Here is a 14,923-nt window from a genome sequence, read left to right on the forward strand (position 1 = left end):
ATATGTACAAGAGGAAGAGTTTGGAGAGGAATCAACCCCATGAACAAAACGATCCTCATCGTGAGAATCTTGCACTTCAAAGGAAGCGGTTTAAAACGTATTAGGAACACTACTGACCTTATAGAAAGAAATCCACTATTTATGCTATATAAACAATTAAACCCGTCTTCAACGTTCTTTTTCACATAAAAAATCAAATGTCTTACAATTTAATACTGCAGGAACGTCGGTTTGAATTTTGAATTATCCGGAACTCACCTTCGGAGCGCAACACAAAATGAAGTCCTTTGAAGGCTTAAACACTTTAGCACAAAAGACGAATGAAAGTTTCCCCAAAAGTAAACAAAGTCAAGACATGTTTCTCTAGCGTTCATTCTTCTTCCAGTGACCGGAACTAGAAACGACGCCTTGGCATTCATTCTATATATAAGTAGGTACTTGATCATTTTTTTAACAAATTTATTTAATTGAAAATCGTTCTGAAGGCACACACTCCCTCCACGCAGCTTATCATTTTTTTACATTGGCGTGATTCTCTCACACAGTTCTTGAAACACTTTGCAATCAAACTTTCCCAATTACGCTGGAACGAATCCTGTCCGGAGAAAAAATTGACCACAAAATGACGCCGTTTTGAAGACATTCGCGAGAGTGGCGTGGTGATCGATGGGCGGCGGGATGCACTTCCTACGACAGCAGCCAATGTCCACCACCACCACTGCCACTACTTTTGCTACGTGGGGTTCGCTACTGAGTTGGCGTTGGCGTCGGCTCTCGCCGGTCTTCCGGCCCTGCTGTTCGCCGAGCCAGGCTGGTTGCCTCCGCCGGCCCCTGCGGCACCCCCAGAGCCCGGCGACTTGTCGTGGTCGATGTCTTCGCCCATCAGCTGCCGGTATTTCTTCGCTATCGTCTCCCAATCGGCCACGTTCTCTATCCTTTGGGCGTTGCTGAAACTCAGCTGCGAACCCAAGGGACTGAGATGGACCACACTTAGACCCACAGAGTCTGAAAACAAAGGACCGAGAGATTAAAACCAGAAAAGGATATTGACTCGCAATATCTCTAAGTCAGCGTTGGATGGGGAACGCTCAATTCAACAACTAGTGCGTGACGGAAAGTAATGATGGCAGAGCAAGCGAAGACAGGTGGAAACGTTAGGTAAAGCATGAAATATGCGAGGGAGGTTAAAATTAATAAACCTCAAGAAGCGTCTTCGATACTGATGTGAGAGCTAGATTTAATTTCTTTTCATCGAGTGAAAATCAATACATGAATAACTAAATAACTTTCAGAGCGTAATGCCAGTAATGGATATTCGGAAATCCCCAAGTTTTTTGACTCTAACAAGGTTGAACTCTTTTGTTTACTCGCCTTCTCCACTAAATTTTCTCTTACCATAATTGTAAAAATATGACGTCTATTTGGCATATTTAGGGTAGAAAACGGCAATTTTGAATCTCGCTCCAGATTTTCTGACAGGGGAGTAAAGGGGGCATTCTGCTATAAATTGAAGAAGTTTCGTCCAAAACTGGTCATTAGAGGATGAAACCCATTACTAACCGGACCCTAAACGCGAGAGACGTAGGCCACCACCGCTATACGGTTGTTGAAATTCACATATTCGGTAAACAGCGACTCGTCTTTTCTCCTTCTCAACCTAATGCTTCCCATAACATGACATAGGTTTGGTTTTAGTCGTGAGTTTCCAGAAGCTTCTCCCAGCTTTCAACGCGAAAACCTCTGGGCAGTAACAGGACGCCCTCTTAAATGGACTAACAAAGTTTCATCTCTTCTTCGCATTCGATAAATGTGTGATTTATCAAATCAAGAATTATATCTTTTTAAAAATTTTGTAATAACCAAAATTCCGCAGCAAATAATTAATCAATTAACAGAGTATTGCATTAATTGATAAGTATCAATTGATTGATTTTTGTCCGCGTAACTTTAGTAACATTTCATGCATGATTTCCTCTTGATGGTAAAAATTTATTCCCAGCGGTAGTTTAACTGGGAGTATGAACTAAGTTAATACAGAATATTATTTATAAATTAAATCTAGTCTATAAAGTTTCAGCACGATATACATGAATGTAACTACGGATTCGGATAGTTCAAATCGATCTTTGGGAAAGTCAGACCTTTGTGCTACCAACTAGCAACACTTGACCTACCAAAACTGTTGTAAAATGCTCGTAAGTAAACAAAAATTCATGTGATTCAATTATTATCGATATTTATCTTCAACTAGTATGAATACTAAAGTAAGGAGAACGCCATGCGTTTGTAATACATATTGCCTGATTTCAAATCACGGACCTGGCTACTATCATTACCGAGGGTCTTAGTCTCAAATATCTTCATACTGGCAATTATTTGGCATGATTTCATGGTCCAAATAGCGGTAGCACTTGAAGACAGGGCCAACTACGCTGTCTCTCAAATTCGGATCTCAACCTTGGTTTAAAAAAGTATCTTTATTCATGCTAAGAAATGTGGCTCTGATGTAGCAGTAGACTGAATTAAAAATTAATTAGTTAAGTCAGTGTCGAAAACTCAAACACAATAAAATTTATTTCAAACAGTTACGAACTAAGTGGAAAGCAGCTTCGGAATGAATTCAAGTAGGAACTGCGGATTATCAAAAAATGATTCATACAGATTTCGCGGTCTTCAAAATCGTATTGAATATAAATTAGTAGAATTAACGCTATGAATCTTCCTCGATCCTAACAACCTGAATTTTTCACTGAGGAACGATTATTAATCATCTTAGATCCTTTTTCTCCTACATTCATAGCCAGGTGGATTGGCCTTCACTATGTCGGCAATATTTTAAATTACAATATTCAATAAAAGATATGAGATGTAATTCATGGGAAGCATATAACTATTCAGAAAAGAATGAGTTACTCTGGCCTGCATTTAAAACGGACTCACCTTTTGGGGCAACTTGACCCTTCTTCACCTTCGACAGCCATTTGGCTCCCATTTTCGTCCTTGCGCTGGATCTGGACCTGGACTGGAGGCCCATCATCTGCACCAGACTGGGTCGCTTCCGGTGGACCACTATGGAGAGAAAGAGAGAGAAATGAGGGCAGTTCATAATGCTTTCGATCCGGATACACAATGGTATGTGCCAGCTAGTCCAAGCCTGGGGTCATGACCAACGGCCAGCTATCGATTCCCAGGGACTCATTTCCCTTTCGTGGCTGTGAGGTCCAAAAACAGTTCAGCACTTTACTTCATGACTAAAGGATGGTATTAAATGGTTGCGAAACCATTAGGGACTGAAATTTCTGGCCGCGGGGCTCTTTCATTAGTAATCGAGGCTCTAAATAAAAGAGGGTCTTTTTGAAAATTAGCCTCAATTCACAGGTAATTGGTTCCGAAATGGGAATTGATTCCTTTAACACAAGTGTTTTAATAATAAATTAGGCCATTAATCTTTTACGTTGACAATGCCCAAAGTTTTTTTTCGAATAATTATTAGATGTTTATCTTATTAAAGATAAATTACATGAGAAAGACTTCTGAGGTTCATTTAAATGTTGACATACATTTATTAAATATATGGCCCCTAATTTGGATTTTTTAGCACAACAATTTTTAACGTCGCAAGATAGTAGAAATGATAAGATTCACTTCCATGTGCTGATGGTGATTTTCATCTAATAAGGAAAGTATTAACTTAATAATGATATCTCTAACACTAATTCTAAAGTATATACCGATGTATAAAAACGCTATGCCAGTTACCGCCTCTGACGCACTAGACCAAAATAAATTACTTCCCACAAATATGAATTTCCGTCCCATACATAGCTGTGCGCAGTTACTTTTATTTACCCATAGTAAATTCGACATGCATGTAGAGATGCATGGACACGCTGGATCGCATAGTAATTACCATTTATAAAAAATCCCAGTAATTATGAAGAACCCTTATGTTTCATCATCGTTTCTATTTCACAAAAATCTACCTCAACATCCTCTAATAGAAACCTAGATAAGTGATGCATTTATTGAAATAAGTGCCCATAAACTTACCACACAACTTCGAATGAAGGACAAACACTATTAGGTAATTGATATTTAAAGCAGCATAGGGTAATTCAGGTATTTTTATAAAAGGGCCTCACTTAACCGGGTTGTGTCCCCGATTAGGTACATGCTTCCAACTGTCGATTCATGAAAGGAATAACGTAAAACCTCTGATGGAGAGGTTTAACGTAGGAAAAGTGAATAAAATAACTCATTGGGACCTTATCTACATTCAGTCTTTTCAAAAAATGAAAATTTATTTTCCGAAAATTTATAGCCATTTAATCTGCAAAAAAATTCAACGTGGGTTAGCTATTACCGAAACAAATATTTTATTTTTATGAATTTCACAAACCATTTATTAAATTTATCAACCTCAGGTTTACTTCGTCAGGCTTTAATAATAAATGAAAACGTCTGTTTGTTCAAACTATTCTTCTTATATTTGAAAATTACCTTGCAACCATCGAATTTAAAAATTTCGGGATCTGTCGTTTTTGGTAGATTGTTTTATGGTAATCCCACTGCTGGCATTAGTATTAATTCTGAATATCTACCACTGTTTAATACAAACGGAATTTTAGTGTCCAGTTCAAAGCGCGGTTTCCAGTCAGACGTGTCACAAGCATCGACATATTCCGGACTCAACCACTGAAACCAGAAAAGCGACCTCTCCCTTCTTCTTAAAAGTGAATTCAAAATTTTGGAAGTTAAATAAAAAAGAAAGCGGTTAAGAGTATAAAACTTCAAAATATCTGCCTGCGCACAATTTTAATCTTTCCAGGGCAACTTTATTTCATACTGAACACGTGAATCAATTGCCTTTTCAACTTGAAATACTTCTTCAACCGGGTAATCACTATTTATTTATACGAGTTAAGTGGAGTGGAATAAATATACGCACTCAAACTTTTCGGACAAATTTGTAACAAGCAACTATGAGAAAGAAAAATTTTATAACGAGTCCAAGAAAGACTTAATTCAAAGAATTAACTATTAAGCCAAGCGATATTAGAAAATTTCATAATCCTTGAAGATACGAGGCTTTTAATCTGTTTATGTGGTTTCGGGAGTCATGAAGCTTTCAATATATAAACTTTCAACGACTTATGCCCCCTTTTAAGACGCTATAAGCACTAAAATAAAGAGAGCGTAAAAGAGACTATCCAGAGAGATGGAACGGAACTGACTCGGGTGCGGAAACGGAACGATAAAAGTTAACGGCGCAAACTTAAAAACTTGACAACCAGGAAAATACAGTGGAGCTTATCAGCTTATTTCCCTTCAGATGGAGCTCATCTCCTTCATTATGTTCCTTATTCATGTGGGTGGCAGGGGCTGCAACCTAAAAATGTTTTGATTTGCACGATGATCGCTGATCAATGAAAGATTTAAACGTGCATTCTTACTAACTGGTCAATCAGACGTCGAAAGGATAAAGCTCAGAGTTCAGAAACTTCACTTAAATCTCAGAAAGGTGCCAAATATTTGTCGAGTAGCAGTAGTTTTTAGGGGAGGCGACCGACAGCTAAGGTCATTTGCGCCATAAGGGATGGACAGGAAAGGATGAAGGGTGGAGAGAAACCCGGCGTCGGCATTAGCCTACTCTTTACGAAAGACGCCAAGGGGTCCGCCCAAATGTTTGTTATCTGCCAGCATAACAACTGCCTAGAATAATTGATGTTAGTATAAAATATTTCAGTATTAAATAATGTTTCACATATAGTATATAAGTTTCTTGATTATTTTTTGTTGGTGGAATGTTGACTGAACAAACAAATAAAAAGAGACAATGAGAGCATAATATGGTAAGAAATTTTAAAATCAAAGAAGAAGATTGATCAATCAATAAAAATGTTAAAAAAATAGAATTACTTTAAGAAAATAATAGAACGAAATAATAGGGGCTTAAAACCTGTGTTGGCATAATTGACAGAGTCATTACCAAAAAAGAGACTAAAAACAATTTGTCAAATGGAAGCGGGGAAAAGCGTTTAAAAGGAGGCTGCTGATGTTAGGATTGATCTTACATTAAAATGCACTGATGGCTTGTCTAAATGATAAAAAATTGATTTCTCAGACATAGAAGGAACTAAACGCTGTTTTTGTCTCCCTTCTGAAAAATATTAAGGGTTTCCTCTTCATTAAGAAAAAGAGGAGGAAGTATACGAAGCATTACCCTCTCCAATCTGGTCAAAGTTTTACTGATTATAAAAAAATGAAATTTCGTATCAAATTTTATTTTATATTACTGAAACACCACGATCAATATGTCTGTTCTGACATGGAAACAATTCCTTGATTCGCAATATTTTCATTTGTAAGAGACAGGTTTAATGCATACAATTTAAATGAATGTTAAACATTAGAATACATGGAAACTCTAGGAAATGAATATAGCGGCACGATTATGAAGTTGGGACTAAATACGCACCAATGCAATTCACCGCTTTCGATTTTGGTATTCATCCTTTTGATACATTACAAAAGAGATAAAAAGTTTTTCTCATGCTATTTTCAAATGCTATTTTTCCTTCTCATATTAAGCTTTCTTGGAAGTATTGGTAATTCTGTATTTTGTGGCTTACTATGTAGGGAGCTTTCATTGTGCTTAGTGGCTAGTACTTTGCCTTCCGTATTGATTTTAGTGTTTCTACTAATACCGCACCGTAACATGTGTTAGTTGATCTCCTCAGCCCTGATAAGCTTATCAAAAAGGCCAAAAGTTAGAGTGAAAAGAAAAGCTTTAATGGCTCAGGAAGGCATAAGTTAATCGGCAAACAGATACGAGGGGAAGGCATCCGCCGGAGAAAATGCCACTCACTCCCCGGAGAATTTCTCGCTTCATATAAAAAAGCGCGAATCAGATTGAGATAATGCATGCCAAACAAGCCTCATGGACGACAAAGATTCTGACAGCATGAAAATTTTAAGTCGACAACTTTCACCGAATGACAAATCTAACCTCGCAGGAAAAATATTCTGGGCAGATTTTAAATATTTTAATCGGAGGTAAACGAAGTAAGCCGATGATGAAATTGTTTGATTCTTACATTAACTGACGTGGCAGAAAAATTGCATTTGTCGTGGTTTTTAATGTATTTCAACAATACAGATTTAAGTATCAATAAACAATACACAAATAATAAAGCTATTTTGTTAAGTATGATAAACGCATTGCGGAGATCAATTAAAAAAGTAACGAAGTGCAAGGAGATACAAAGATCATACATAGTATTAAAGGTTTTACCTGGATACAAATTATTGGAATTAGGCAGAGCAAATGCTTAGAACTCTAATGTAATTCGAATGAAGTTCCGTTTTGTTGATATAGCGTTCCATCCAATGAGTCACAATGCCCAAGTAGTTACCTCAAACTTTCATTAACTAAAAAAGTAAATTCCTTAAAACGACTGTGGAATGACTGCATACTCTGTCTATGCCAATTGGTTTCACTGGAAATCTATTTCATTAAGTCAACTCTCCAACGATGAGATAAAAATAGGCGCAATAGTATTACAGTTAATGATTCACGATATGATTGATAGAACAGTCAATCGACATATTTCAGTTGGGACCCTGAAAGCTTTATGATGAATGCTTGGAAATAAAAATGTATACAACTCACTGGGAGGATTGCGGGAGTTAAAAATGGCAGGAGGGTGAGTGAAAGCCCTCGTTTTACACGCGAGGCACGCGTAAACAGCGGGAACGAAGATAGCGGCGGAAGTGGAACTTACCTTTCTGGTGGCACGCCCTGAGGAAGTACATGAGCCAAGTGGTGACCAAATTCAGTGGGGATGGCGTAGTCGTCGTCCTGTGCATGTTGCGAATAAGCTTCGCTAAACCGTATTTCCACTCGACGTCGGATTGGGCCTGTAGGCAGGAGGTGAAAGACGAAAAGAAGTGATCAGAAAAAAGTGACTGCAACAGCTTCGCTATTTAATTCATATGGTATTAAACATAAATATGGCCCAAAAGGGTTGAATAAACGTACTATCAGATAGTTATTTATGAATTCGCCCAAAAAACACAACGGCATGAAGTGGTGCCCGATTGAAATGGTTACTCTGAATTTTTATCAAACCAAAATTTGGAATTTTGATCGAATCGCATGCCTGTAATATTACGAAGCACAAGGACGAGGTACATACACACTAGAAATACAGAATGAAATACATTGAACCAAAGTTTATATATCGTCTTTTAGTGCATGAATTATTTTATTTCAATGACTATACCAGGGAAGTTATAAATAAATTGTGAAAAGATTGTCAACTCACTTCCAGATACACTAATTGTTCTTTCATTTATCGCTTTCGAGCGTGAATACATTCACCTTAAATGAGTGATCGAATGAATAGATCTTATGAGCCATGAAGATTCTTATCTTGCCGAGTTGTTTATATTCTCCCTTCCATACTAATTAGGAGAAAATTTGTAACTGTAAAGAATGAGTCTCCGGCTCAAGGCTAGTTAGCAGCGTGGCCTTTCTCTCTTGGGCACAGGAAAGGCCAAAAGGATAAACCATAATCCCTCAGACAGTGCGCTGCGTCGGGTGCCCTTAAAGAGGCATGGCCAGGCTCATTTCATTTGGTCTTCTCAGGAAATGTATACACGTCCACGCATACACTTAATATTGATTGTGTGGCAAGTCCGAGGGATGTGTGTGGATAAATCATAGGGATTAGTGCAGAGAAGGAACAGCTATCTAACCTGGCTTTTTCAATGGCGAACAAAATCATAGTCCTTCACCCGTCAGTTCGTCAGTGTTCTATCTGGTTTCTTCATACTGGAAGAAATACTCCAACAGGCCTAAACCTGTGATTGTGATTTCTCACCTGAATTCTCTGGTAGGTGTCGCTCATCATAGCAATCAGGAGGTTGATAAGCACGACCACTGACACCACCATATATATCCCGAAGACGAACTTGAAAAGATTCAGCGTCCATTCCGGTTGTTCCTTTTCGACTTTCAAAGAATTGGCGTCCGTCATACCGAAGACGGCGAAAAATAGCCGCTCAAAAGCGTTCAGCGGTGACAATCTCACTGGAAGAGGAAGGAAGCGGTAATTATAATAAGATAACCGGAATCTTGCAAACAATGTAACCACAGATTTACGTGCATTTGACTATACTTTTACTATAAGACTAAGAGATACTTTACATATTTACCCACATGCAAATTTTAACTATCATTGAATTTCGGTATTTTACTGTATATTGTGTTCATTGTACAAGAGTTAACAAATTCTCGTTCTAAAACCTAAAAAGCAATTACTGTTTTTTCAATTTACACCAATTATTGTTATTGATCTTAGATTTGCAGATGCAATTTTATTTGTGTAAGCAATTAATAAAAACTTACGGACTTTAAGGCATTTTCATTGATAAAATACTTGTAAGGTACCGAAATTCTAGATTAATAAACTTTAAGTTTCTTAATTCTCCAACAGGAAAATCAAGGAATGGTCATCGTTCACAGATTTCGATAGGTAAAGATATTTTGTAATGAAATAAATAGTGCTTCATAAAACTTCATTAAACGCAAATTGTTATATAATATAGTTATTTAATATAATTATTTAATATCTTATTAGCGTATAAAATTATCTCAGTCATTCTATTTTGGAATTAAAAAGATTCGATTGATAGGTCACTCTGAAATATCGCTAGTAATATAATAAAAGCATTGACTATTACAATTAAGGGAGAGCATTAGTAAATCCTAATATCAGCAGCCATTCAATTTAATTCAAAGAGCAACAGTGAGGATTTATATTCCTAAATGAGTTCGGATAATTTTTCCCAAAACACGAGCATCGCCTTACTCAACGAAAAAAGTTCAGCGAAACTGCCGCTGGAGTGGATTTGAACCTTACCTTCGGCGAATAGACCAGTGTACGAGATGGCTTTCTTGTTCGCCTTGATCTCTTCAGGAGTCTGGTTCTTGAACGGCTGGTTGAGTGCCACCACGTGCATGGAGAAGCCAAAGATGAAGATTGACAAGACGGCGGCGAACCTGGCGAGATCCTTCATTAAGTCACCAATGATGATGGCCCAGGGTCCGAAAAGGTGATGGAAGGACAAGAAGTCGAGGATCTGGACGCAGGAGAGGAGGAAGGCGATGGCGATGAGTTGGTTCCGCAGGTACATGAGTGTGGGCCAGTAGGGACGAGAGATGAGGGAGAAGAGACCCAGGAGGTGAAGTGCCACGCCAAGGACCCCGAAGCCCAGAACGGCCACCTGTGAGAGGAAATAAAACCGAGGTGCGGTTGACACCAGCGCTGCGGGACCGTTGGCCTTCAAAAGTAGCTTAAACTTTCACGGAGGATAATGGTCCTCTTTATACCCAATTAAAACTTTGTTTGAACAAATTATTTTATACCCAGCCTTAACATCCTTGGCGCACGTGGAGCAAAGTTTGTAGATAGCTCTTACAGTGAACTTGAACAGTAGTAGTGAGAAAAAAATTAGATAGATTGCCCATTGCATTATCCTTCTGTGCAAAGTTCCCGATTTTGATTCCTGGCAATGGAAGGGTTTTCCAGTCTTATTTAACTTAATATGCCCTGTTCCTAAGTGCAAAGTACACTGCAAGTGCTTCACTGAGGTATTTGGTTGATATTTAAAAGGAGAGAGGTCATATGAGGACATAAATAAATAAACGCCGCTTCACTTACCATATGGCAAAAAAATCATCAGATATTTCAAGATGTCGTGGAAAAAGTTAGATTTTTTTAAGATCTATAAAATTAAGAATTTGTGTTATCATTATGAAGAAATATTTCTTTCATGATATGCAATTTCTCTTTATTTCTTAAGAATTTTTCAAAATAACGAATTTATGGCTCTTTAATCTGAAAAACAATACATTGATTTCCTTTTCTTGACAATCAATGCGAATATCAAGTATTCCTGCGAGAGGGGCTCCCAAATTATAGATAATTCGCTACCTGAGAAATATTTTACTTCTAATGATCGGATTGGAAAAAAGTCACAACTATATAAGTAGAACATCATGTGGAAAGAAGAGTGCTCGGATGCAAGGAGATTATCCATCCGTGTGTTCTTAAAAAAGAAGCATTTTTCAACTTGTTCAGAAAATATTTCAATGCCAATTTAAAGCAGCATGAAAGGTGGCTTTCATATAAGATTATCATCACTAGACGAGTTCTGATCGTTTGCACATTTCTCAACGACTTCAGTACGCCGGATTTGGGAATAGCATATGAGAAATCTGCCCAGCACAAAGCTAGTAAAAATACCCCCATGAATATTGGAAGGTTAATGACATTAATAATTCACATGGTAGTTTTAAGGGGCGAATACTCTCGAAGACTTTTGGGAATAAAATCTTGGTCAAATCAAACTCTTGGAGTCGAGCAGAACATGATGACGTCAGCCGTAAAACTGGGGCTTCCAGAAGAATTCGAACGATCAATTCGCATTATTGATATGGATGGCTGAGGTTGTCTCCGGCGTGGAGAGGAGGGCCGGAAAGGATGCGCTGTTTGCTTAGAAGGTGTCCTCGATTCCCTTAGCGGCCAACGACTTTACTTCCTTACAGCTCATGAAACCCATACAGCTCATGAAACCCAATATCCGAACCAAGGACCATGTCGTGTGACGCTGATCAGAGAAGGGTTGCTCAGGGTGTGGTGGCTGATGAAAGACGGCCGCATAAAGAACAAGAAAATGGGGACCGGAGAGAGGAGAGATGAGGAGTACCCGGCGTTTAATGAAATAGAAAATATTTCGTGACAGCACAGTCGCACTCCTATCTTCTCACGAATCTAGGGAGGTACGTATGGACGAAATGTGATCTAATTAGCCAACATATGGAATGCGGCAATGAATGATTTCAATTACGTCTTCCAGCTTCCATTTGATTGCGAAATGACCAACATACCGATTGATACATGTCCAATCACGAGGTCTATAGGCCTGATTTGGCTTCAAAACTTTAATTATGCCGAAGTCAAGTACCAACATAAGGATAATGGTGCCCGGTATTGGCCGCGATAAGGAGCTCGAAAGATTTAATAGATGTAATGGCATGGTAATGGAAAGGTATGATATTTTACGATAACCTAGGTTAGATTTTATTAAATATTCAAAAATTTAACCATTTTATACTACATAACTGTGAAATATGTGATTGAAAAGACCTGTTACTCACTTAAATGAATGGATTAATATTGTTCAATAGTCAGTAAATTATGTATTCAAGTTAATATCGCTGTGATTCACCAGTTTTTTAATCTTATATTGATTTTTAACACGAGTTTGTCATTAAATTGACATAAACTGATGCACAGACATTAAAAAAATATCCTGTGTTAATTACAAATCACAGCCATATTTTAGAACCTTCAGAAACTGCAAGAATTTCCCCTGAGCAGAAACTCAAGCGGTATTATTCAAAGCCCATCCATCGAATCGTAAGATCTTGAATAATATAAATACGAAAGGCTATTTTACTGCTATTTCTTTTCGCTTCGTCATAAACATTTTATTGCTGTATATTTTCTCTTCTTTCGACCTTAATGGTCAATCAGTAATGGAAAGATACTGGATAGAGTAGGAGCATATAGAAGAATGTCTCAGCGAGTATCATATATTCAATGAATTGTTACAAGATAATCAGAATTTCGGAAACTTTCAAGAAAATAAAGGGAATGCGATCGTTTACCGAGAGGTATCAGCTTACTAGATTTGTTCTGATGCAAAAGAACATGAAAGATGTTTTTTAAATAAGATTTTCAAGATTTCATGTTCTTGCGTGGGTCGCTTTAATTATAGGTGTTTGGGTATCGATTCATCAACGAGGAAAGTCTTCTGAAATTACACCTGCATATTTTAGTCCAAATAACTAAATATCACTGTTTAACTGAACCGTCTGTTAACAGTGGGAGACTGCGACTTTAGTTCTCTCTCCCTTGTGGCGGCTACCTTTTAATATATATACTCCAGTTAAATATTACAGGTGCCAAGTTTCGACAGTAAGAAAGTGGCTACGAGTGTATTGCTTTTTCTTCTACTTCCCTATTAGAGGATGATATTTATTATTGAGTTTATAGACGATTAGAGACAAAACATTTTTGAACCAACAAAAATGATTCCTAAAATGGCGAGGCAGCCAGCGAAGGCATCTAGTTAACTGTTTCTTCGCTTGTATGAGTCGTAATAAAATTTAAGATGCAATGGGATTCGAGCTAATAATTCAGCTTAAAAAAGAGTCAACAGTCCAAATATTCTTAATGACATAAAAACGCTCTTGAAGTTTTCTAGTTATTAATGCGGTCATTGCTATTACTATATTGGAAGGATGTTATGCATCGAAATTTAAAGCAATAGGAGAATTAATGAATGGAAGGTTACTGGCAGGTTTCTTGATATTGTTTGAATCACATTCCACCTTATAACACCTAAACGTTAATATAAAATGATGTATTCGTTTGTCACAGTTTTACAATAAGCGTCCTTCCTAGAGTAAGACACAATAAAATACTTGTTTATCGGAACCCTCTAAATTGCGATTGCACATTACAACAAGAAGGAATCCGACTTCTGCCGAGGGAAGGATCTTTCTCATTGCAATCACGCACTTGAGACGGTATGACAGGCCGCGGCGCCGTAAAGATTACGGGTATAGCCCGCAATACCTTTCAATAGAAGTTTATCATTTTTATCTTCTCTGTCAAACATCGTGTAACGCTTCCAATTTCGCCGATTAGTAATCTATTTACTTCAAGCTGTATACATAAGGATGGTTCTTTCAAGATATGTTTCGGGAGGGTTTCAGCGTACGCTCTACTTGTATTATATGAATTACACGCAGAAACAAGTAGCTCCGGATTTTAGTGGGGGATAACACTGCCAGATTGCATTTGATTCCGTTATTGCTGGACAAGAAAATCTCCTTAATTTCATTTATCTAAATAAATGGAAGTTTCAACCCTAGGAACCATCATTTTTGGGCGTACTTATGGTGAGGTCGGTAGTAAGGCAACAGCGAGCCATAAGAGGGAAGTTTAAAAGGAGGTGCTCAGAGATTCAACCCTTCTAATACTGGTCGGGAATCTTCGGTATATCCATCTAATCACAAAGAAACTTTGAAATTTTCATCGCGAAGCTGGGATACTGGTTTCATACTGGTAATAAAAATAGCAGTTCAATTTGAACGAAGCACAATAAAGAGGAAAATTCAAAATTGGCTCCCACTTTAAATATAAAAATATATATGAAAGATAAATACACATTCAAGGGAGCCATTAGAAAACTAATCCCCTAACTCTGATAACGGTGATCAATTTCAAAACTAAGCCAAACAGGTGTTGTGAAAGGTGCACGCTAGGGGGAAAATTCTATGTAGTTTTAATTGCTTTGAGAAGTACTTCATGGAAGGAAATGAACTAAAATTAAGATCCATATTCTCGCAAATGATGATATTCATTACACCGAAATAAAAGAAGGAGAATGAAATTAGCTAACAGTTCAATGACGTGTCAAAATAAGGTAGATAAAAAATCTTCGAAAAGTATTTGTCTTTAAAAGATAACGCGTATATATCTAATATTAGTTCATTTTTTATTTTCATCGCAAAAGAGGAGGCTTTTTGTGGGAGATAAGTAATGTTTTCCCTCATGATATTGATTTTCTTAGCAAAATGTGTTACGGAATCACCGAAAAACGTGAGATGAGAGGGGATGGAGGCGTAGAGGCTGAATAACAAATTTATGTTGTTTCAAAATTATCAATTGTTCAACTTAACCTGCGACGGCGAGGACAAGTTAAATCAGAAAATCGGATAATGATGAAAAAAATCAGAAAGACTGTTGTTGAGGTAGGGATTGTTTTCCTTGTGGTCATTATG

General features: G+C 37.5%; 1 protein-coding gene across 1 annotated transcript in view; it reads right to left on the reverse strand.

Moving 5' to 3' along the window:
* Positions 1-733: 733 nt before the first annotated feature.
* nompC (no mechanoreceptor potential C) overlaps positions 734-14,923 on the reverse strand; it is a 517,130-nt gene continuing 502,940 nt past the window's right edge. Inside the window, exons 22-26 of the mRNA XM_071598936.1 lie at positions 9,927-10,290; positions 8,886-9,094; positions 7,785-7,920; positions 2,941-3,069; positions 734-1,005 (exon numbers count right to left, since the gene is read on the reverse strand). Coding sequence (XP_071455037.1) covers positions 734-1,005; positions 2,941-3,069; positions 7,785-7,920; positions 8,886-9,094; positions 9,927-10,290 — 1,110 coding nt within the window. The remainder of the gene's footprint in view (positions 1,006-2,940; positions 3,070-7,784; positions 7,921-8,885; positions 9,095-9,926; positions 10,291-14,923) is intronic.

The sequence above is a fragment of the Hetaerina americana genome, unplaced genomic scaffold, assembly GCF_022747635.1.
Source record: "Hetaerina americana unplaced genomic scaffold, ioHetAmer1.1.p SCAF_10, whole genome shotgun sequence".
Classification (NCBI taxonomy): domain Eukaryota; kingdom Metazoa; phylum Arthropoda; class Insecta; order Odonata; family Calopterygidae; genus Hetaerina; species Hetaerina americana.